The following is a 25,890-nucleotide window of genomic DNA, read 5'->3' on the forward strand; positions in this document are numbered from 1 at the left end:
TTTATTCATTGATTTATCCCTCTGTAAATAACCACAGTTAGCCTCTTTATGAAAAAAAATATATTACATTAATCTGCAGTGAATATTGCATTACCATAGGATGAGGATCCAATCCATCCAACATTCGTCTGACATTGTTCACAATCTCTCTGGTATCATAGTTTGGAATCTTACATGCCCATCCTGTACCGATGCCCTCAGCACCATTTATTAGGACCATAGGAATTATGGGAATGTACCATTCAGGTTCCACACGCTGATTATCATCATACAGGAACTTAAGAAGATTATCATCTACTGCAGGAAAAAGTAATCTTGCTAAAGGGCTTTAAGGAAAAGACAAAGAAAATTTTGAGGTTATTTTGGTTTGTAATTCAATCACTTGCTAAGTTGAATTGCTGTATAAATTACAATTTATTAAATTATACAATTTATTTATTTTGCAAATTTACATAGCTTCCCATCTCATTAAAAAGTGTGTGTGTGTGTGTGTGTGTGTGTGTGTGTGTGTATGTGTGTATGTATGTATGTATATATATATATATGCACATATATGTATGCATGTATGTGTGTGTGTATATACATACATACATACATACATACATACATACATAAAACATATATACATATGTGACACTATTATTCATACTTATTCTTAAACACTTCCATTTTTTCCCTTTCATTCTAATTTCTCCCTATAAAACAAAAGCCATGATGTACAGGGGTGACAGAATTATTGTCTAGAAAGAAAGTGAAGATATAGGTTTGGATTAGGACTTAAATGTATTTACATTTTAGTTATAAAATCAAAAGCTGAATAGTAAATAAAGCTATGATTTTTTTTTTTACTTTATAAATTGAAATCTCTCTGTCTCCCTCTCTCCCTTAAAGTCAGTGTTGACTCCTAATGATTGTTTTAACTGGATCCTGTAGTTTTCTTGGCAACATTTCAGAAGTGGTTTGTCATTGTTTCTTTCCTAGGACTGAAAAACAGTGATTGATCTAAAGTCTTCCTGCCTAATAAGGCAAATCTATAATTCATTCTGATTTCTAACCTGGTGCTTTATACTACACCAACTTGGCTCTCCCTTTCTCTTACAAAAATATCTAATTAAGTCAAGGTGTATTTTTGTTTTTGTTTTTTTGGCAGATTATGGGTTTTGTGTTTCTTCCACACTTCTGAAGGACAATTTTCATCATTGTGCTCTATCCTATAGCCATTGAGTTGACCAAAATATACTTCTGGAGTAAGGAATTGAAATACTTATGTATTTCTTTCTAGTTGCCTTCCACAATAACATACTTCCCAATTCTGTATTATTTAGATTTCTGTTTTGAATTACACTTTACCTCAACATGGTGAAGATGTAACGAGGACTTGCAGCATCCTTGCCACCATGAAGTCTAGTACCAAACTGACCAATAGGCTGTAGCAAGCTGACATTATTACTTCCAACAAAATTCTGAGCCAAATTGACAATTGTCATCATTAAAGCTTGCTAGAAGAAAATATTAAAGTTATGTTACTACCAAAAGGAAAAATCCGATATTATGATCAGTGTAAATTGCTGAGAAAACCACTTAATCTAGCCTATTTAACAAGGCTAGAAAAAGGAATAAATTGCCACTCCATAATAAAGACATTTATTATCAAGTTATTATCATTTTATACATTATTCATTACAAATAACAATGTTAATGATGATTATGGTTATGATGAATTTGGATTTCAATGGAGTATTTTTTTCTCTCAAAGTTACTACAGGTGAAGCAAAAAGATCTAACTTTTCAAATTTGTCTACCTTGCTTTGCAAAATTATTCTTCCAAAATAATAAAGGTAAAATGGATACTTTTTTTATTTCTATACCCACCTCTCCATGGTGATAAGCAGACATTTCTGCCACAGAACCAGCCAACTGAGCAACTTTAACTTCACGTTTATCATTTCTCTTACAGCAAGTATACAAAACTTTACGCTGCCCTGGTTTAAAGCCTTCATTAAAACAAAAAAATTCAAAAATTCAAAACTGTACTCTTTCAAAATAATATTAATATAACACAGGTCTGCAAAAAAACTTTTTTCGAGAGCTGTTTTGTTATTCCACATAATCTTTATGTTTTTTTGTGCACTGAATCCGAAAATGACCTCCATTTTGTCATAGGACATCACGTTTCCTGACAATTTAGGTAATTATGTTAAATAAGGCAATACCTCAAAATAAATGGAAATAGACTTTAATTTTATATTTTCATGAAAATCCTTTTTTGAACTGAAATGAGCTCACCTACACACACTAAACTCAATTCTTCTTCCTTGTGAGGCTCCTCTTGGTGCATTTACACTTGTGAGTAGCATCTGGAATGTCTCTCTGAATCATCCAACAGTAGTCTGCCATCATTGTAATGCTTTATTTTCCCTGGTATCTCCTTTCCATCTCTTTAATGTCTTGGTGGAATCATTCACCTTGTTTCTCACTCACAGCTCCCAAATTTTCAGGAAAGTAGTCAAGGTGGGACTGGAGGAAATGCACTTTCAAACTCACCAGACAACCTAAAGCTTGAAATGCTTTCAGCATTCTTCCGACAATCTTTTTGTAATGAGGATCTTTGTTATTGCTAAAAGTTTCTGTACAACTTCTTTAAATGCAACCCACCCTTCTTTTTGAGGATCCGTCATTGACAAACTCTTGATCAACTATAAGTCTTCTAATGTCTGATCCGACAAAAATACCTTCCTTCAATTTTGCCTCCAACAGGCATGGAAACTTGGTGACCAAGTATTTGAAGCATTCTCCATCTCTTGGAAGTGATTTTACGAATTGCTTCATCAATCCCAATTTTATGTGGAGAGGTGGTAGAAGAACTTTATGGGAAAGTACCAAAGTTTCTTGGAGGACATTTTTTTGCCGACTGTTAGCACCCTCGGCTGCCAATTCTTCTTGGTCCAGTGATTTTGTTGGTCTCGACTGTCCCGTAGACACAGAAAACAAGGGTATTTGGTATACTCAGTTTGTTGCCCGAGCAGCATGCACAAGATCTTCAAGTCCCTACACACTTGACAACCATGGTCTTCATATTTAAGTTTACAAAGAACCAATTCCAAGTTCTCGTAGGTTTCCTTCAAGTGTATGGAATGACCTACAGGTATGGAAGCGTAAAAACCGTTGTGGAGTAAAACTGCTCTGAGACTTCTTTTTGAAGAATCTATAAAAAGACGCCATTGCTCTGAATCATATTGGATTTTAAATTGATCCATCAGACCTTCAACATCAATGCAATAAACCAACTTGTCTTCCTGGGCGAAGTAAGGAACAAACTTCTTTTCATGATATCTGAACCATGAAGATGACACTCCTGACAACAATAAATTCCTGCTTTTCAGTCTTGATCCGAGTAACTCAGCAGCATCTTTGGGAAGATTCAATTTCTTACCAAATTATTCATCTCCTCCTGAGAAAACAATTTTGGTCTTGTATCATCTTCAAAGTCAGAACTTGATTCATCATCTGGTTCAGGTATGACTTCACCTTCATCGGAGCTAGGTATCTCTTCCAAGGTAGCATGGGGCTTGGATACTGATATATCTGTGCCATGGGGAATGGGATGAATTGCTGAGTGAAGATTGGGGTATGAAATGGAATGCTTCCATTTGGAATTAAACCCTTTCACATTGCATGAACAAAAGTAACAGTCATCACTATGGTTCTTTTGCTCTCGCCATACCATAGGAATCCCATAACGGAAAGATTTTTTCTTATCCTCAACACACCATTTGCACACTTTATGAGACGCCCAAACTTTATCTTGATCTCCAATTTTTAGTCCAAAGTATGCAAAATATACTTTTTTCAAAGTCTGTAATATTCTGCTGTTGCTTCAACACTGTATATTCACCACAGATGAAACAGAAACTGTCTGGCAAATTAATAAAATTTCGCAGAGCCATAACATAACGGTTGAAGAATAACGAGCTAACATGAATTGCGATGAAAAAGTGTGAACAGCCTAGAACCAAAAACCTGATGATGATTCGTGCACAAGTGTGGCATGCAGAAGAGAACAGCTCTGTGTCTGTACACAAGACGTCACAGTGCTGGCCACGCCCCCTGCACTGACAGGAGATGTTGCTATCTGCCCTCTATCACCCTCCCACTGGATTTGTCAGGAAAGATTAACCCCTTCTACCATTAGAAGCACAGACTTAAAACTTGCTTAGCTTATGTATATATTGCTGACCATCAGATTTACAGTGCTATATTTTTTTTACATAACTCTGACAAACCCTTTAAGGTTTTTTTTGGCATTTTATATCTTAAATGCACTTATGTGAATTAATTAATAGTAATTTGGACTTTAAATTTGGTTAAAAACCCATAATATAAAAAAATACCAAAAATAAAAAAAATGATAAATTTGAAGACAATTTTGCATGTTGTGGCAAATCATGACGTCTAGAAGTTTTTTCAATATTTTATTTGTTTTCAGCACACCAAAATACATGGAAATTAGATGAAAATAATCAAACAGCTTTTTAGTCGCAGACCTGTGTAATAAGAGATACTTAATTAAACTGCACATTTAATCAGAATAGCTAAGTAAATTTATATATGATGAATGCAGCAAAAATTATCTAATAAATATAAGGAATTGTAAATTTATGCGTTTGATTTCCTGATACATACCATAATAAAGTTAGCAAATTTAAGGGTAGTTTTATTATAACTTCATTTGTAAAAAAGACGGTAAAATGAAGGTTGGTAAAATGAGGACAAAAATTGTTGGCGGCAATATGCTAATATTGTCAACTACTTAGGGGCAGTGCTATTGCTATTGCTAAAGCAACTAAGCTTCTTCTATATAGAAGGCTAACAATGAAAAAAGAACAGAAAAAATGCAAACAACAGTATTCTATGTTCCAGTATAATTACATATTTATATCACAGAAAGAAGATACTATACATCATAAAAGTGCACTCACCATCAACAAGAGATGGGATGGATCGCTCGTTATCTGAGTTGGAAAAGAGAATCAGCTCCTTGTTGATAAAGTCATTATAAGTGAGATGCTTTGTTGCAGTCCCATACAGAAATTGCTAAAATAAATAACAGTTATTATTACTTTGTAACAAATAACATCATTTGTTTCTCCTTAATATTCCAACATTACCTCTGGTAATCCATGCAGCCGACGTTGTCTTCTATCTTCCATGAAATTTGTCAACCATTCTTTTCTGTCATCTATTTTTTTCTTACTGAAGGCCTACAAAAATATAACAGATTGCTCACGACTTTAAAATAGATTAGAGTGGCTATAAAACACCAAGTTTTAATCAAGGTCCAACAATGACATAAACTAGAAATAGCTTATAACTATAAGCTACATACTGAATAACTGTATACATGAGCAGAGGTCATAAAATATTGTGTCTATCTATTCCATGCTACATTGCAAAATATGTTAATAGATGGCACATTTCTTTTAGAAAAAAGTCCCAATTTGAAGGCAATTTAATATCCTGTGTATGAATTGTACATTTAAAATATGTGGTAATTATTTAAATTAAATTTCCATACTTTATTAATGTTTATAGTTTATTTTTATTCCCAAATAAAAAAAGAGAAAATGGCTGTTCATTATTCTCTTTTTTTTCCAAGTAAAGAAAAATAGTAAAAGGAAAAGGGACTAAAAGGAAAAACACCTTTAAAAAACATTTTTAAATCTTGAGTCCCAGGAAAAATATTGCTCATACTTTCCATTATGTTGACAAGAATTAAGATTATAAAGCTAGAATGGCAACGAGTCTATGGAGCTTCTCAGTCATCCAGGTCATGGTTGCCCTAAAAGTACTTTTTCAAGAGGTAACTGAATCAATCAGAGCTGAAGAAGCTTCTTGGATGAGAAGCAAAACATCTTCAAAGAAAAACAAGAAAGTCCAATTGCCTCTTGAAAAAATTCAAGACATTTGGGACTAGAATGACAACATTATTCTGCTGCACAAAACACTCTACATTCATTCAGAGATCCATCTACTGTATTTTTCAGACTATAAGATGTTATGGACTGTAAGAAGCACCTAGCTTTTTGCGGAGCAAAACAAGAAAAAAAATCTGCCTCTGCCTCCCAGTAATTTGCTTCCTTGCATCAAACCGCAAACAGCTTCAGCACAGCCTGATTTAGCACAAGCAGCTGATTGCAGTGGAATCGGCCTTCCGGAATACTACCTATCAGCTGTTCCAGCCTATGGAAATCACCACCCATTGCTGCCACCACCTATCACTGCCTCTGCATGCCCCATTTTTGGCCTCCACGGGTTCCATTTTTGGCCTCCACGGGTTCCATTTTTGCCCTGTTCCTGGCGGTGGGTTATGGGGATCATCTAGGCTGAAAATGGGGCACTCGGAGATGGTGATAGGGGGCAGTGACGAAGGGCACTGATTCCCACAGCCTGGAACAGCTGATAGTGTGAAGTTTCCAAAGGATGACCTAATTAATTTACAAGCCTCGAGACAAAGTTCAAAAGAAATCCATTCATTTATTAGGATCAACATTTTGGCATGTTCTTCTGTAGAGCCGAAACTGATTCCTGCTTAATTGCGTTTGAACTTTACCCCTGTATCTCCTCCCCTCTGTCTGTGTCATAAATCACATCCACCAACAAGGTGCCTACGGCAGGCTATGAACATGTGCATTTCACACACCAACTGTAGGAATACGAAACCTGACTCTGGCCAAAGGTATGCATGGAATTCTCCTCCCTTCCTCCCTTTTTTTATGTCGACTTGATAGTAGTCATGGAAACGTTTTACAAGTTGACATATAGGTGGTATTCCGGGAGGCTGATCCCACTGACAATCAGCTGCTTGTGCTAAATCAGGCTGTACTGAAGCTGATCAAGCTGTTTGCTGCAAGAATGCAAATTGCTGGGAGGCAGAGGCCAAAAAAATATGGTAATTACCTATATCAGTATTGAAATAATCTTCATTTAGCAGGATCTAAATTTTATTTAGATTTAAAATATCTAAATCTAAAAATAAGGAGATAATTTATGAACAAGAACAAGTGTGATAAAGTCACATATATCGAGGGGCGCTTCGCCTCAATCCCCCTCTCATGATCGTGGGGATGCTGCAATGGTCATAAGTGTGAAAAATGGTCATAAGTCACTTTTTTCCGTGCCCTTGTAACTTTGAATGGTCACTAAATGCCCATTCCATATGTTTTAAGTCACTGTTGTTTTGTACAAGCTTACCTGTATAAAAATACAAAAAACTTCTTTGCTTGCAAAAAGCTGCCCTAAATACAGTCATTAGAAATGGGGGGAATACACACTGAAGATCAATGAGTCATAGCCATCATGGAAAACTAAACCATTTTGTCTGAATACCTTCCTTTTCCTCAGCAACACCTGCAACCCAGAGTTACACATCAAGCAGGTTGCCAGAACACATTGAGGAATTAAAATAGTTAAAATACAAGGATAACTATCAGTAGCAAAGTTACTCTTGCTCATAAAGTAAAACTCTTTAGCAGAGAGGTCATTTAAGCTCTCCTGAAAGTGAGTGGGCATATTTGGGCTATAAAATGTAAAAAATTAACATCTTGAGTGAGGGCTAATCTCATTCTGCCTTTGTTCAGACCTTGCTTCGGGGAATTTTTGCCTTTGAATATAGCTATCTATCTCTTTATCTCTAAAGTGCTGACATCTTCTGTGGACTATTAAGGAAGGTGGGGGCTGTTTTCTCCTTCTAAGAACACGTTTTTCAATTTTTCATTCAGGGAAATATATTCTTCCTTTTTAATATTTCTCAAAATATTTCATTCTTCTAGGAGAGGGGTCGATGCTAACTTTCTACAATTGGTGCCATGTTACTATGCCATATTATCATGAGAGAAAATTAAAACAAATTGGACTTATGGGCTAGAAATACAGGCATACCAGAATGTTTTGTTTCTTGCCTCCCTTGCAGGATTAGCCTTGTAAAATGGAAAAGATTTCTTCCAACAACCGGTTCTCTGAACTACTCAGAAAATTAACATCCGGTTTGGGAGAACCAGTGCGAACCAATAACAGCTGACCTCTGGGCATATTCAAAGCAATGCTCTTTTAAGATTTATTTTTTAGATTTTTCCCTTTACCTAATTTGTTAAATTTAAACAGATTGACAACATGCAAATACAATTTCTCATCCCATGAAATTTTATAGGTGGCAGGAATCAATCTTAAGACATTTTATTTTATTTTTGTAAGGTTAGAAAATCACCTTCATCAAGTTTTCTTTTACCGTGGTTTCTTACAGATTTTTGCTACATAAACATAGATAACATTGCTTAATAATCAGATATTACAATGATTTCAATATGTTTTAATAATGTAAATAATTATAAATAACAAAAAAAGATGTTCAGCAGATATATACCAATGTAATGGCTGCATCATCTTCAGGACCAGCATATCGAAATAAAATCCGATGTCTTTCCATATCTGCAAAATATTCTTTTGCTTCTTTAGCAGTGCTGGTGCCTAAACCTAGTTCAATTGGAAAAAAGCTTGACATGTCAAACTATAGTTTTTTTCTCAATGTATTACAGAATAATTTAATAATCACTCAGGAAGACTTAAAAAGTACAGCCAAAAGTTTAATATTAATCCAATAGTGATTATATAAATATTTTTAAAATGTTAATCTAATTAGTATCGTAAATGACAAATCAACTAAATTTCTATTTCAATTAATTCATTTTAAAGTGCATTTTGGATTAAAAATATTTTTGAGGAAGGGGAAAAGGAGTTCAGCACAAACCTTTGTAGTATTTTATTTTCCATGCTTTATGATTTTCCATATGTTTTTTCCATTCATCAAATTCAGGAATACTATAGAAGGAAAGTTCCTGCTTATTTTTACTTGCCTTTAAATAAAGAGAAATTCAATTAGATTGTAGTTCATAATTTTTCCTGTGTTTTATAAAGATTACATATAATATTTTTTATGGTTATTTCGAGTATGATATGGGCCATCTTAACACAACCTCGACTTATAATAAGTTAATCCAAATACAGCTCAAAATATTTCACAGGTACATATGCTTGGCCATATATGCCATGTCATTAGAATGAATAATAAATTTATTTCAAGATTTTCAAGGACTGGATGTTGAAATTAGAACACTTGAGAAGGTTAGAAATTAGAATACTTGAGAAGGTGGAAATAGTGTCATACAAAACTTTCAATGATTCTCTAAAAGATTGCTATTTCATATAATAAATTCTGACATTATCCTAAGAAATAAAAGCAACAAGTTTATATAAAGCTTTATTTCTGGGCAACAAAGGATTGTGTCCATGATATATAATCAAAGTCGGAAACATAAATGGTAAATGTTTTATATACAACTTTTGCTGAAGAAAAAAAGTTCTTTTCTTAAATCTTGAATCATTCTTAAATGTAAAGAAATATGCTTGAATATTGAAAATATTATATTCATGCTTCATTTCAAATATTAAATGACATAAAATTTACCTCAGGTTTATTAGTTATAGCATGTACATTGACTATACTAATTACCTTTACAATTGGAGTAATAAATTCTTCAAGGAAACCATGTTTCAGAAGTGAAGGCCAATTGTGATGAATAAAATTGATAAGCAAACCCTTAATATGTGATCCATCTTGATCCTGAATAAAAATGGAAAAATGGCCAAATATAATGAATTCTGAATAAAAATAAAATATGACTGTACCACAGGGGATAACTTTTACAAATGATTCCATTTTTACTATTTAAATAGTTCAATTAAGATTTATATATCTATGACTACTTAGAAAGCTACTTAGACTATATTCAGATAAATATGCTTATACAGTATTCTATTATTTCTATATCTATCTATCTATCTATCTATCTATCTATCTATCTATGGAAAGTTTAGAAATATAAATAAATATTTCTTCTGCAAGTCATGTAGAATTGAATGAATGTTACAGTTTTAATAGCAATATAAATTTATATACCGATTCATAATGCTTTTCAGCCCTGTCTAAGCCATTTACAGAGTCAGCATATTGCCCCCCTCCCCAACCACCTGAGTCCTAATTTACCGACCTCAGAAGTATGGAAGGCTGATTCAACCTTGAGCCAGTCTGGATTGCACTGCCGGCAGTTGGCAGTCTGCAATATTGTATTCTAACCACTACGCCACCATGGCTCTTTAAGTACAGCTTTTTCTTTATATAAATACAGGATTCAAGCAGCATATACAAATTTCTTTTTTAAAAAAATAAAATATATAATATGAATGCTAAAAATACAGTGTGTAACTGAAAATATATCAGAAAAAATAATGGCAGAAAACTAAATACATAAACTATTAAAAACTTTGAAAAACTGAAAATCGAAAACTGAAAATTGGAAATCTTCTTAAAAATGATTGGAAATCTTTCTATCCAGAATCAATCAATTCAAAAAATAAAATCAATGGAAAATTGTTTATTATATTTATTTTAATAAATAAAAATAATATCAATGTCACCAATTAGTATAAAGTACACAGGTTGTCAAGAAAGATATCAGTAAATTAAACAAACTCAGAAGGATAATAAAGAATGTAAATTTAAATGAGAAGCAATAAGAAAGATTATAAGCAAAGAAGGGATTGCATGATAAATATTTAATTTTAGAATTTCAGCTGACCTGATCAGTCATAATCATAATTTTGCCATATCTTAATGTTTTCAGAGACTCTGGATCTTCATAACTTTTCTTGTATTGTAGACCAACTATTTTTATAATGTTATTAATTTCTGCATTTTCCATAATCTGTGTAGAAATATAGAATTAAAACAAGCTATATTAGTAAATACATGCATATAATTATCTATGCACTCAACAACTCTTTAAATGACATATTTTACCTGTTTATGAGATGCCTCACGAACGTTAAGAATTTTTCCCCTGAGTGGAAATACCCCATATCTATCTCTTCCAATAACACCTAAACCAGAGACAGCTAAAGATTTGGCAGAATCTCCCTCAGTTAAAATTAATGTACAATCCAAAGAATGCTTGCCACCTACAACATAATGAAAAGAGCCAAAAAAAAATCAAAGTAAGGGGATTGAAGTAATCTTCAGTTCAAACCTAAATTCTTAAAATAGAGAATAGCACATTTTCAGGAAAAAAACATTTTATTAAAAAAAATACAGATACCTGACATGAATTTGTTTTTTAGATAGCATGGCTCTTTAACTATGGTATAACTACTATGTTCAGTATTAATCCACCTATGCTGAAAAATACTATTTTCAACAAATACGTTCAACTTAGCAAGAATATTTACCTGAAGCATGTCCGTAGTCATTAATTAATAACTTTGGAGGCATTTGTATTGTTATAAAAAGTGATTGTTAGCTCTTACCAGCATCATTAGCATCATCAAGTTTTGGAATGCCTTTAATTTTACTATGTTTCACTGATGAACATTTTTTGTTCAGCTGTATCTGTGCCTTGAATTTCACCCAATTCAGTATACTTTCTACAATGCCACAGTTAGAAGCCTATAAAAATTGAATTCATATTTAAAAATACTACAAAAAAGAGTTACATTAAAAATATATCAAAGCACTAAAATCCATTTTTTCTTTAAAAATATTGCATGTCAGAGTTTATTTTTTACACAGCTTGATATTTCCTTATTTTTATTCTCACAATTAACAGCAATAGCACTTAAACTTATATAACACTTCACAGTACTTTACAGCGCTCTCCGAGCAGTTTATAAATGTCAACATATTGACCTCAATGATCTGGGTTTTCATTTTACCAACTCAGAAGGATTGAAGGCTGAGTCAACCTTGAGCCGGTCAAGATCAAACTCCTGGCTCTGAGCAGAGTTAGCCTGCACTACTGCATTTTAACCATTGTGTCACCAGGCTCTTTCATATACCACTCAAAGAGCTACAAATTTTATGAACTGAATTTTGTATTATATTCCCAAAACTAGATAGCATTTTGCAAGACAGTTAATAAACATCAGTATTTGTTAATTAAAAAGAAAATGCATTTCAAATATTAAAGCATTATTCTTTTATTACTTTTTATTTAATCATATTAAGAATAGTTTCTGAAATGTAAACCACATCAGGGTTTTTACTTTCTTTAAAGAAATTGGTCAATAATTCTTCAAATCATTATGGTTATTAAATAAATATGAAATACTTACTGCTTTAAAAAACTTTTCTGATAATTGACATTTGGACCCAAAACTTTTCGGTTGGAGTGTCATATTCTCTTTCGTTTGAGAATCGAAAGAAGGATTTTCAATAAGACAATTAATAAAAACCCATATATGGTTCTTTACCTGTTCAAAATATATATATATATATATATAAATAAATATATACAAAATATACATATATAAATATGCACACAAGTGAAAATAAGAAAACAAAGATATAGAAATAATGAAGCAATCTTTTTTTGTGAAATTATTTCAAAATATGAACATCAACTTACCTGGAATGGTTTTACTGAAACACCAGCTTTGTTTTTTTTTTTTACTACCTCTATCAATTTTCCAACAATTTGATCTACCACATAATCGACATGCCTACCTCCCTTAAGGTAAAAAAAAAAAAAAAAAGTTAGCAACAATAACAAAACAAAATTGTGTTTTAGAACTTCTAATAATGAAAACATTTTCACAGTAGGAACAAAGAAATATTAAATAATCAAAAGAATGCCACACATCCTGAACACATTAGGAATATTACTACTCTCATATTGAAGTATTTTTTAATTTATCTGTGTGTACCACATATACAATTTATATGTGGTACACACATATATGAACATATTTTCATTTTTAAAAGTATAAACTGCACAGTAGAGCTTCACAACTACATTGAAGAAACTAATGTTGGGAATATTTTTGTAATATCATACAGTATAATTAAAAACCCAGGTTTTTTTGGCAAAAATTAATGAAATGGTTTGCCATTACATTTTTCCTAACCTGGCCCATGGTCACCTAGCTGGCTTCATGCGGAAAGTGATACAACAAGTCATACTCTCAACTACCATACCAAGGTATGTCTCAAGAATTGCAGTAATACCAAAATAATCTAATTTTGCAATCTTAACTACTTATCACTAATGAGATTAAAAAATGAAAAGTAACAATTATACTGAAAATATAATATCTGATATGCTGACCAGCATCTTTGAATTGGATGACTTGTGATTAAGAAATTACTAACAATAGAATTTTTAAGGCAAACTATTTTTCTAAGCAGTCTGCTCAAAAATATTCAAATAACAGTTTTAGAAATAATTAAATGATGTGCTATATACAAACATATTATAATTCTAAGGCATGTAGGAGATATTGATACTGATGCCAATATTTTACAAATCATATCCAGTAACTATTACATTTGCTTATATGAAATCAATAACCTGTTTGACATTACTTTCACAACTTATTTTAAAATATTTCCATTACTTGTTTCAGGCGTATATATGAGCAATATCAAAATTAGCCCAGTGATTTTCTATCATTTCATTTTATATTGTTGTGTATATAATACAATTTATAAAATTAAAAATCCAAAGTACATTAATCCCAATTCAAAGATTGTGCTAGGTTTTGCAATAGTGGAAAATATCTGTAGCTCAGGTGTAGGATGAGGTTGAAGGTTCGTTCTCCGAGGTTGTGGGTTGGTTTCCAAACATTCTGTTACCAAGCTAGGTAATATCTTCAGTGTAGTTTAGGGGATGTCAGTGTCAATGTTCTTCTGTTTATAAGGCCTTAAGGTTTGGGTGTGCCAAGTGAGGGTCTTGTGAATTATCAGTGGGTCTTGTGATAGGTCTTGTGATAAGGAAATTATATCAGATCACGGTCATTGGGAGGTCAACTGCTGGTGGAGGGTTGCGTGGGTGGGTTGAGGGATGTTACTGTCTTTGGTTGGCTGTGCAGTTGATTTGAATTCTGAGGGGTTCATAGATTGGTTGTTGTGTTGTGCTGTATATTATTTTAATCACTTAATATGTAAAGTAACTCACCTTTGTGGTAGCAATACTGTTCACAAAACTAATTTGCTGAAATCCCTTTTCACTTAAAGTAAGACAGACATCCCAGCGTTCATTAGCAAGTTCATGAGTAACTTTTAGAGCAAGTCCAGTTTCATCCAACTTATCTTTTACATAAAGATCAACATAACTACGAAAGCCATTCACCTAGGATTTAACAAGAATAATTATTTTCTGCTTTGAACACATAGAATTTCATTATAGAAATATTTTACTAACGTTCTTACAGGTAGTTTCTTTCCATTAAGCATTACTTTGACTCCTTTGCATGCTCCTGCCAAATCATAAGCTCTTCTTGTCATAAGAGCTACTATATCTTTGTCAAGCTTTTCCATCTTAAACTTTGAAAGATCTGGTTGGAATGTCACACATGTGTAGTCATCTCCTTCAAAATGTTTAATCTTAGGATCTGAAGTCTTCATCATATTATTCATCCAGGTCTTCATTAAAAAAAAGATAAAAAACAAGCATATACATTAATAGAAAATTTCTGACAAAAACACAGCGCTAAACAAATTTCATTCAGTCATTCTAAATTAGATGTTTCTTTTTTCAGTTCCCATATAAATTAAAATAATATCATATTTATTTTATATTTCTCTTTAAAACATAATCCATATGTTCATAATATGATATATAATCATTAATGCATTGAATATAATGTGATTATTTCCCACATTATTTGATTAATTTATGATATGCTGACTGGATGCTAGTAAAGGGGGGAAAATTATTCAGGGTTCTGAGCAATAATATTTTTTAGTTCTCTATTAAGATTAAGACTGTAAAGGTATATACTTCTACAATTACATTCAATTGAATAAATTCTATTGTTCAAAGTTTCAATCAGAGAAATCCCTTGTAAATATCTCTGAATATCTTGTCCTATCATCTTTTTAATAACTGTGTTAAAAAGTTTAATCACATAAGAAATATGTTAAGAAAGCAAAGGGAAACAATCATACCTGCTTAAAACTATGTTTGTATTCTTTGCAAGCAGTCTCAACTGTAAACTTGGTACTGAATATATTACAAAGTTTTGCACCATAGCCATTGCGACCACCTGAAAAGGTAGGGAACATGAATACCTCTCAATATGTTTTTGTTTTTACTATGTCTCCCCCACTGATACATGATATGCATCTGCAAATGGTATACAGGTAGTCCTTGAATACAACAGTTCATTTAATGACCATTCATAGTTAGCACTGAAAAAAGTAACATGACCGTTTTTCACACGATCGCTTCAGCATCCCCATGGTCACATGATCAAAATTCAGATGCTTGGCAACTGACTCATATTTACAACAGTTGCAATGTCCTGGGATCATGTGATAACTTTTTGTGAACTTCTGACAAGCAAAGTCAATGGGGAAGCCAGATTTAACAACTATGTTACTAACTTAACAATTGTAGTGATTCACCTAACAACTGTAGCAAGAAAGGTCATAAAATGGTGCAAAATTAATTAACAACTGTCTTATTAGCAACCTAAAGTTTGAGCTCAATTTTGATCACAAATCAAGAGCTATCTGTATTTTATTTTAACATACAAATACTATAGCACTTCATTTAGAATTTTGCAGCAGGAATGTGAAATTAATGAATTTAAAATCTTCCACTTAGTTCCACTTATAAATCTCTTAACTTCCACCAATTAAAGCATCAAATGCCATGAAATTGTTACTACTATTTAAAAATGATAATTTAGGTTATGCTGTAATAGTATATTTACCTGTAACTTTTTTTTCATCATCATCATAATTACTGGACGTTAATAGCTGTCCAAAAATTAAGGCAGGAACATACATCTTTTCTACTTTATGTTCCACAACAGGAATACCTTTTCCATTATTCCAAATACTTATAATATTTGACTCGCTGTAAGAGAAAACAGTAAATATTTTAACCACAGAAAAGTACAGTTGCCTTTACAGTTTTCAACAATGCAATACAAATGCTTCAGGCTGGCAGTTTACAAATTCACAAGTTACCCAATTAGCAGTAAATCGCTGCGGCTACCAATATCATAAGCTGCGGTAGAACAATTAAGATAACATGCAAGACAAACATAACAAAAATTGTATCGCTGGTAGAACACCACACAGTGCATATCTTTTCTCCAATGCTGAGAGAAGTGGTGGCTGCAGTTTCAATCTTCCAATTAGAATCTTGCCTATATTTTAGACTATATCTTACTTAAAGCAATATTAAGGTTACAAGCCTTTCCAATCCCCACCACATATGTTCTACAACTATGCTGAATCTTCTTCGATGCAGTGGGATTCCACAACAGACAGATGAACATGATAACTCCGCCTTGTAGATAAAAAAAATTGAAAATTAAAAAATGGGAAATTAAAACATCTTTTACCTGCACTAACACCCCTGATAAAATATTCAAATATTTTACAGATACAAGTCTCTCTATTGTCTTAGTATTAGGAAATCTTTGTCACACAGTTCAGCTTGCTTTGTATCATTGTACTACACATTAATGTAGTGTGCAGTGATTAAATCCTGATCTTGATCTAAAACATACAATTAATATTTTTCTTGGTATGCTATCCAACAAACACTCATCCATGTCAATAGACCAATAACATAAAGATCAAAAAGATTGTCCAAGATTGCCAACTTAAAGCTGCAAACACCACAATAATATTTATATACAATAACATTGCCTAAAAGATCTATCTAGAAAATATATGAATTGGAATCCAGAAGATTTAAGAGCATGAAATAAAAAAGTGGAAAATGACATTGAGAATGATTATCTATAAAATGTGACATATACCTTGCACAACAAAATAGCATATTTGAACTCTTATCATTTATATTCAGAAATATCATGACAACCTTTACAATTTAAACAATCAAAGGAAAAATCTGGGCATTTTGATCACATACTTAAATTATTATTTTTGTTTGAAGCACTTTCTTTTTATATATATTCAGTTCATATTATTTTATTATGAAGTTAAATTCCTGTTTTCATTTTAATATTTAATACAAAGAAGCATTTTAACACTTCTATCCCCAAATTAATTCTAACAATAAAAACTTTATATTAAAAAAAATCAAATATTAACCATCAGGAACCATAATTCTTTTTTAGACAACCAAATACATATTTATTTAAAATATTTCTATACTACTTATCATGCTATGCATATTCAATAGTACAAGACTAGGCAACCATATGACTTATTAGATCATCCTTTTGAGAGAAAAGTAGTACAGTGTGATTGACCAAAATGAACATTAAATTTTAGAGTGACCATATTTTTTTAACCCCAATGCTAAAAAATTCCATGATCATCTAAGAAGACATATATCATAAATAGAAAAATAATTATAGGGGCAAATGAGCATTAAAAATAAGTCAATATTTAGTTACCTAAATAGAAAAACAGAATGACTGTAGGTGGGCAAAAAATCAGTGGGAGCGGAAGTGGTGTTGCTTGTGGGAAGGTAGTAAGGAGTGTAGGAAATCATGATCATATTACTGAGAGAAGTATGGAAACACTGCAATAATCACAATTTTGCAAATAAAACTGATTTGAATATCATGGAAATTTCAATTACACAATAATGGGTACTGGATTTTTTTTATGCCTACTTTAAATTAATTTATTTTAGGCAGCTTGATTCAAAAGTTGCTGTATAATACACTGTTTGAAATAACTTGACGGTACAAGCAAGAAAACACAATCAGAATTTTAATAGTATGTTGTCATTATAAATGAACAAACATCATACTTACGGATCAATTGATATTTTGATACATGTCATATTCTTATCTCTTTGCTTATTGTCAGCTGCATTTACTAGAATAAACAAGCATTTATTAGCAGCAATAACTTGTATTAAACAATTACAAGTAAGACAAATGCTATACCTTTATGCGGTAATTACAACAAATCTCAGAATTGTGCAAGAGAGAGTTACAGGCCCAGAGTTCAATTGAATTTTCTTATAGAATGATTTAGAATAGTATCATCATTTTATATTTTGTAATTAGCTTTCTATTATTTCTATATAAAAACATACACTAAAGTGCACCTTGTATGTCAGTTTATGTCAGTTTTCCAAGATGAAAATGTTAACAATCAAGTTTTGAAGTCATTTTGTGCTTAGTTAAAATATTTTAATCTTACAGATTTCCTATACTTCTATCAACTGAGATATTTCAATATCTATTTTCCTTTTATTATATAACCATACAGAAAAAGTTGAATTTCTAAGCAAGATTCATTGACAGTAAAGAAACACGCTAAGAAAATTTAGTAATTTTCTTGATGAAACTGCAGGAAATAGCCTGTGTTCTGCTTTCCCTCTCCATCCTTGGTCATCATAGATCTTTTCCTCCTTTCTTCAGGTCTCTGTAGGTTTTTCTCTCCCTACTGATTACCCACAGACTACTTTGCCTTCTTTCAGGCTAATCCTCCCTCCCTCAACGTGTCAATGCATAACGAATTGGCCTGTGGGGACTTGGTGAGGGATTGGGGAGATAGGCGAGAAGGGACTGCAGTGTGTCTGCAATTGGATGTAAGACTGAATCACTACTGGGGTGCTGAAGGGGCCATAAATTTGGGAACAAGTTGTAAATAATTTTTGGGAGATCCAATATAACTTCAAATGCCATTAAACATTAAAGAGACTGGTTGTAAATCAAGGATTAACATCTGAATTTATAATACTTATGAAAATTCATAATTGATTATCAGGATATTATAAATATTTGATAGCGAATTAGGTAGATTCAAATCAACCTGCTAAATATTTTTATAAAACATATGCTGATATTTGACATGAAATTGTAATAAGAAAATATGAAAGAAAGATGTAATACAATGTTTTGCCATATTAATAGCAGTTTTGATTATATTACTATTGAATTAATTCATGTTGTAAAATTATCATTGATTGGTATAGCTTCCCCCGATTAGATACCAGGATTTTCATAGAAATGTTTTTTTTTAAATTCTAGGTCACAGATAAATAACATGAGTATGTTAATATGTGTATAAATTAGGAATAAATTCATAATTAATTCTGAAAGGAAAGAAAACATGATACCTTGGTTTATTTTTATCTCTTTAATGTTAACACATTTACTATTAATAACAATGTATCTACAACATGCCAAAGTATACCTGAATTCTTCGACTTCAAAATAATTTTGAAATGCTGTTAATATATCATTGTTATAAATACTTACCAAGAATTTCATCAAATATTTTATATAAACCAGGAACAAAAGTGACATCTCTACAATTCATTCCCGTATCTTCATCAAACACCCACATCAACTGTAAATAAAAAATTTTGTCATGAAATTTTATAGATATATATTACTTTAAAATATGCTTATTTCTTTTAAAAGAATGCTCATTATATTTTAGAGATTTTTAAAATTATATTATCACTCGCCAAATGACTCTGAACAAATGTTAAAAAATAAGGAAAAAAAGTCAAAATTACCATTTGTACCATCCATACAAGCAAGATTTGATATATTCAATGATAATATTAAAGCTTCAAATAAATAGAAAATGGAAATTACCTGAGTTAAAGGTTCTACCGAACCAATGTATGTATCAGGACGGAGAAGAATATGCTCAAGTTGAGTCTTTTTTTGATAAACTCTCTCAACAGACAGCTTTTTTGAATCATTTTTATTGGTGTGTTCAGGTTCTTCTTTTTTTGAAGCATTGTTTTGATTATCAAACAGTGTCTGTAATATAGATAAAAATAATATAAATTCTAGTTTTGACCTACTCAAAAGCTTTGGAAAATGTGTTACTAGTACAATACCTATAATCTGGAAAGTAATCTACTATGATATATGTATGTATGTATCAGGGGTGAAATCCAGCAGGTTCTGAAGAATCGGTAGCAGAAATTTTGAGAAGTTCAGAGAACCGGCAAATGCCACCACTGGCTGGCCCCTGAGAGAGGTGGGAATGGAGATTTTGCAGTATCATTCCCCTGGAATGGGGTGGGAATGAAGATTTTGCAGTATCCTTCTCCTGCCATGCCCACCAAACCATGCCCACCAAGCCACACCCATAGAACTGGTAGCAAAAAAAATTAATTTCAGTGTGCGTGTGTGCCTATGTGCGCACGCATGCGCCTAGATGAACTTGGAGTTATTTGTGGATAAAATTGTTAGCGGCTGGTATTTTGCTTACAATTTATTCATTTATTGTTGTAAATAAAAAGATAAGGTAGGAGTCCAGCAATGTCAAGAGATGTTGCCTACAATACTATTTTTTAATCTGCACAGGAATTTGTATAGTCTCTTCAGTTTCACTAAACATATCATAGACGGCTAAAATCCCATTCAAGAGGAATGCTACAGAGGATAGTTTCTGAGGTAATAAAATAACATTTAAAATTATGTTAATAATGCTTGGATTCATGTATTTCATTGTCTTTAGTTTGCCAGTTTACACTGACCATAGTTTGTTGTTTAACTATAGGAACAACTAAAGCTTTGGCACAAACCAGGAAGACAGAGAACTGCGTAATAAAGAAGATAAGGCTTCTTTAAGGTTCAAATAGTTTAAAATCATATTTTATTTATTATCCAGTGTATATTTAAGATGATTTCTAATTTATCATAAGAATCTGAGAATTTGTTTTTAAAAAAGAGAAGTTATTTCTCTATGTTATATTAAATGTTAGTCTTTTGCTATATTAAGATATTAGGATTATTATTTGTGAAATGTGGATGTGCACCTATGGATTAGAGTGGAATATTCATGTATATTTGAATGGGAAATATTGTGTATTAGAGTTTGTCTTTTTGTAAAGGAGATATTATCTTTGTCATGTCAAGCCTAGGTTTTCTTTTACAGACGGTACAAATATTTCAGTTGCGAACCTTTGTCTAAACAAACCTCTCAAAAACCTACTTCTTGGTAAGCAGAAAAATGTTGGATATACAGCATCGCCACCAGATGGATTTATAACTGGCTGACAAACCGTACTCAATGAATAGTCCTTAATGATACTTACATTTACATAGAGGGAAGCAAGCAGTGGGGTACAATAATGTTTTGTCTTAGGTCCAGTACTCTTCAATATCTTCATAATGACTTAGAATAGGAAATAGAAGGGGAATTCATCTAAATTGCAGATGATATTAAGTTGGCACTAAAAGAGAACGGGGGTTGGTACTTACCTGATACGCCTCTTCTAAAGTCTATGCATGGACTGAGTCTTATTAATAATTAATTAAATCGTATATAACCCACTTTCATGAGTGACTCCAGCAAAGAAAACACATAGACTCATTGTGTTATCCAAAAAACCAAACTTTAGTAATGAATAAATGCAAAACTTCAGCAACGTAACACAACACCAAGTCAAGGTACTTTACAGAAATACAGACAAATAATCATACCTGCTTTTCCATGAGGACCAGGTTGCCTTCAGGGTGGGGCTGGATGTTATCTCCACCTTATTAGAAGAGGCATATCAGGTAAGTACTAACACCCTTTCTCAATAGAAGTGGAGATAGCATCCATGCATGGGATATACCTAAGCTGGTGTCCTTATGGGAAGGACCAAGACTGGTCTGATTTACCTGTCAGAATGTATTGATTGCAAAACTCTATGGACAAAAGCCGTATCCGCAAATTTATCCAATTTGTAATTATTTATAAAGGGAGAAGGCGATGCCCATGCGGCCACCCTTCAAATTTCCTCCAGGGAAATTTCCTCCAGGGAGGTTTGAGTTGTCCAAGCAGCAATAGTGGCCGTGCTTCTCATTGGGTGAGCGATGACCCCCCGAGGAACCATTTCCTGGTTAGAATGGTAAGCTGCAGTTATACATTTCCTGACCCACCTACCTATGGTAGACACCAAACCTTTCGTCCTAGTGATGTGGGATGAAAAGATACGAAGAGAGCCTCTAAGCGTCGGAATTCTGACGTTCTGTGTATGTAGATCTTCAGGGTACGCCTAACATCAAGCTTGTGCCACTGTGTTTATAATGGTCAGGTCGGGGATGGACAGAAGTTCTGAAGGACAACCTCTTGTGCCCGGTGGAACCATGAACCAATCTTGGGTGTAAAGGAGGAGTCTGTTCTCATGGAAGGTGCACAAATCCTCTCTAACAGATAGGGCATGCAATTCCGAAATCCTCCTGGCAGAGGTGATGGCCACCAGGAAGGCTACATTCAATGTGAGGATCTGTAAGGATATAGTACGGATGGGCTCAAATGGTGGTTTGGTGAGAGTTGTGAGCACCTTAAGCAAGCACCTTAAGCATGTGGGGTACATGTGAACTGCAGGTTGCTTGAGATTGGTAGCCACTTTTAAGAACTTCCGTACAGTGGGATGTTGGGATAGTGATTGACCCCCTCCCCAGGTCAAGATGGTAGTGAGAGCTGCCACCTGCCTCCTGATTGTATTGGGAGATAACCCCTTATACAAACTTGGAGGAATTCCAGGACCTGAGGGACAGATGAAGAGGTAGGAATGATCCCTTTGGCTAAACACCATGTACAGAAGATTCGCCAGGTCGCATTATAGATACGGTCCATGGAGGGCCTTCGAGAGACCTGAATAGTGTCTATGACCCTGGGGGAGAACATGTCCTGCACCAGAACACTCCACTCAATTGCCAGATGGTCAACTGGAGCCATTGAGGGTCCAGGTACTCCAGAGACCCCTGACTGAGGCATACCCTGTCCAGTGGGATTCTCCAGGGTCTCTGCTCAGAGGTCTGTGAACCACAGATGCAGCCAGTGTGGGGCCATGAAGATGACTTCCACTCTGACGGAGATGACCTTGTGTATGACTCTGGCTATCAGTGGGGTAGGAGGAAAAGTGTATAGGAGCATCCCTCACCAGTTGCTTCAACCTAGTGCCCCCCTGCCTGTTCACATGTGCCTTAGTAGTCATGTTATCGGTGAGAATTAAAACATGCTGCCCCCTGAGGGAGTGGATGAAGCACAGGAGAACCAGGCATATGGCCTAAGTTCCAGGAGATTAATTTTCTGAGCTGCTTCTTCCGAACTCCACTGGCCCTGCACTATCTGACTGTCAAGATGTGGCCTCCAGCCATAAAGACTTGTGTCTGTTGTAATTGTGACCCTATTCTCAACCCGGAAATGACATCCTTTAGTGATCTCCACCGGGGATCTCCACCAACGTAAGGATTTACAGACCTCCCCAGTTACAGTGACCTTAGCCAGAGATGTACTAGTCCGTCTCTTCTGAAAGGGTAAAAGGAATCATTGCAGATCCCTGGTGTGTAACCTAGCCCAGGGTACAATTGCAATGGCAGACACCATTTTTCCCAGTAGCTTGGAAAGCATAGCCAATGAGACTCTAGTCTCCCTCTCGACCTAAGTGACCAACTGCCTGAACTGTCCATTCTCTCCTCAGAGAGGAATACTTGTTCTGCTATCGTGTCAATCCAAACCCTCAGGTGCAGAATCCCAGTGGCGGGGTTAACATGGCTCTTGTCCCTATTAATGGAAAAACCATGGAATTGGAGGACTTGTATAGTGACGGAAAGATCAAGTCTGGCACTATCTAGTGAGACTGATTGTACTAAAATGTCATCAAGATAGCATTGTACCCGGATAGGTACGTTCCTGAGATGTGCTAATGCCGCTAAAATCTTAGTAAAGGCTCGAGGAGCCAAAGAAAGACCAAAAGGCAAGGCCCTATATTGATAATGACAATTGCCATAACAAAACCGTAAAAATTGATGATGATCTGGGAGGATGGGTACATGCAAGTATGCCTCCACTAAGTCAATAGAGGTAAGAAAGTCCCCTCAACATAATCCAATATTATTTGCAATGAATGCATCTTAAACTTTTTATACCTTAAATAACGATTAAATTGCTTTAAATCCAATATAGCCGTCCATCCTCCTGAGGACTTGGGGATAACAAATAGGATGGAGTAAAATCCCTGATGACGCTGGTTTACCGGCAGCATTTGGATGGCCTCGATGTCCAAAAGGTGCTGGATTACCAAGTGCATCAGGAGTTGCCTCTGAGGGTTCTGGGAAACTGGGGACCAAATGAAGAATCTAGGGGGGAGGAGATGAACTCAAAGGCTAAATCTGCCCTAACTGTGGATCTAACCCAACTGTCGGAAGTAGTGGAATCCGCAAAATGCAGCAAACGACCACCAATGGGGAACCGATCCTGAGATTGATTATTACTTAAGATATATCGGTCCCCCTCACATCGAAAGGGCTGCTTAGCTTGATTGCCCCTTTGCTGCTTATAAGATACTGTCGTTGGAACTGGCCAAAGCCTCCCTGCAGTCGGAACTCTGGGGAAGGGCAATCTGAGCCGCGAAACAAACTCCCATACTTTTGCTGCCTAAAAAACTGCCTTCTGGGGTAACGGCCTGGACGGGAAAACCCCTTCTTATTGTTAGAGGGGAGAACCTTATATTTGTCTTTTCCCTCAATCAATAGTAGAGTAAGGGAATCCCCCAAAATTGCCCTCCTTTTGTAGGGTTCCGAAGTGCCACATATCTCTTGCCAGTCTGCCATTGGCGCAGCCAAAAGAACCTGCGGGATGCCACCACCGTGGCCCTAGATGCAAATCTCATGGTACTGAGGGTGGTGTCTGAGGAGAATTGCACAGCTGCCACAATTTTATTCAGGTCCTGGTGTGCTCTGGAGTCCCTGGCTGGAATACTCTTCTGGAGTTGTTGTAACCAGAAGAGGCTGGACTGGGAGAAAAACAACGTAGCTGTCGATGCATGTACAGCCCAGGCCACTGCCTGGTGACCCTGCTGGAGGGTCTGGTCTGCCCTCTTGTCCTCCGGCTTGAGGACCTCCTCCTGTGACCCCAGCAATGTGGTGGTGGAATAGAGGGTGGCAATTGGAGCATCTATGGTGGGCCAATGGAGCAATTTATCCAGCCCTTCACCTACATTGTAGAAGTGCTTGCTGGTCATGGAAGGCAAAGGGCCAGATGTAGGTGCAGACCATTATCTCTGGACTGTGTCAATAAATAGCTGCGGGGCAGGTAGGGTGTCAGCCTCCAGCTTATGTTTGGTGAACCAGGCGCTGGCTGAAGTGGTCGGCACAGGAATCACTGGAACCTCAGCTTGCCTCCCAAGGTCTGCTGCGACTTTAGCCTTAGCTAAATCAGATGGGAAAAGTCCCATATAGGCACCTCCAGAACTGCACCTTCCTCCACAGACAAATCAGCCTCCCTGATTTCCCCTTCTTCAGAGACAGGGGATGGGCTGCAAGGTGAACAATCTGAAGACCTATCTCCCACCAGAGGCGGACATGCTTCCCTCTGTGAAGGATTCGAGGTAGGCTCACAGATGCCTGAGAGCGTTCCTGCAGCTCAGTCACAATGCCCTGTTTAATGGCTTCCATTATGATGTCCTGAATATTAGGGTTTGCAGAAGGCAAGGCAGGCATGGGGGCTATGCTGCTGTAGGTGTGAAGAGGGCCTCAGCAAAATTGGGCTGAAAGGTCCAGATTTGAGTCCATCCTCAGTGGGAATTGGTGACCTGGACATATGCTTGCTGGCAGCGGATGGTCAGTCATAGAAAAGGAGGAGTGCCTCTGCTGGTCAACCTTGCCCAGGTGTTTGGCCCCCTTTGAAGTTGACTTTGAGCTTGATTTTGAGCTTTTCTTGAGCTTGGAGCCCTTGCCACCCTTATCTTGGTTCCTGTTCCCCTCTCTCCCTTGAGAGGTAGATGAAACTGCTGGAGAGAGGAGAGCCTGAACTACTGCTAACAAGCCTGGGCCGCTTCTTGACAGTGCCTGCCTGCCTCAGGTCTTATCTTGGTTCCT

General features: G+C 35.0%; 1 protein-coding gene across 1 annotated transcript in view; it reads right to left on the reverse strand.

Moving 5' to 3' along the window:
* The window catches only part of TOP2B (DNA topoisomerase II beta), a 56,160-nt gene that overhangs the window by 21,372 nt on the left and 8,898 nt on the right, over window positions 1-25,890 (reverse strand). Inside the window, exons 3-22 of the mRNA XM_032235098.1 lie at window positions 19,657-19,827; window positions 19,312-19,402; window positions 17,854-17,917; window positions 15,823-15,968; window positions 15,053-15,150; window positions 14,315-14,527; window positions 14,061-14,234; window positions 12,513-12,614; window positions 12,220-12,357; window positions 11,416-11,554; window positions 10,913-11,070; window positions 10,692-10,817; window positions 9,566-9,676; window positions 8,804-8,909; window positions 8,420-8,529; window positions 5,169-5,261; window positions 4,980-5,094; window positions 1,873-1,994; window positions 1,351-1,499; window positions 95-326 (exon numbers count right to left, since the gene is read on the reverse strand). Of these exons, the coding sequence (XP_032090989.1) occupies window positions 95-326; window positions 1,351-1,499; window positions 1,873-1,994; window positions 4,980-5,094; window positions 5,169-5,261; window positions 8,420-8,529; window positions 8,804-8,909; window positions 9,566-9,676; window positions 10,692-10,817; window positions 10,913-11,070; window positions 11,416-11,554; window positions 12,220-12,357; window positions 12,513-12,614; window positions 14,061-14,234; window positions 14,315-14,527; window positions 15,053-15,150; window positions 15,823-15,968; window positions 17,854-17,917; window positions 19,312-19,402; window positions 19,657-19,827 (2,658 nt within the window). The remainder of the gene's footprint in view (window positions 1-94; window positions 327-1,350; window positions 1,500-1,872; window positions 1,995-4,979; window positions 5,095-5,168; window positions 5,262-8,419; window positions 8,530-8,803; window positions 8,910-9,565; window positions 9,677-10,691; window positions 10,818-10,912; window positions 11,071-11,415; window positions 11,555-12,219; window positions 12,358-12,512; window positions 12,615-14,060; window positions 14,235-14,314; window positions 14,528-15,052; window positions 15,151-15,822; window positions 15,969-17,853; window positions 17,918-19,311; window positions 19,403-19,656; window positions 19,828-25,890) is intronic.

This window comes from Thamnophis elegans, chromosome Z, assembly GCF_009769535.1.
Source record: "Thamnophis elegans isolate rThaEle1 chromosome Z, rThaEle1.pri, whole genome shotgun sequence".
NCBI classification, from domain to species: Eukaryota; Metazoa; Chordata; class Lepidosauria; order Squamata; family Colubridae; genus Thamnophis; species Thamnophis elegans.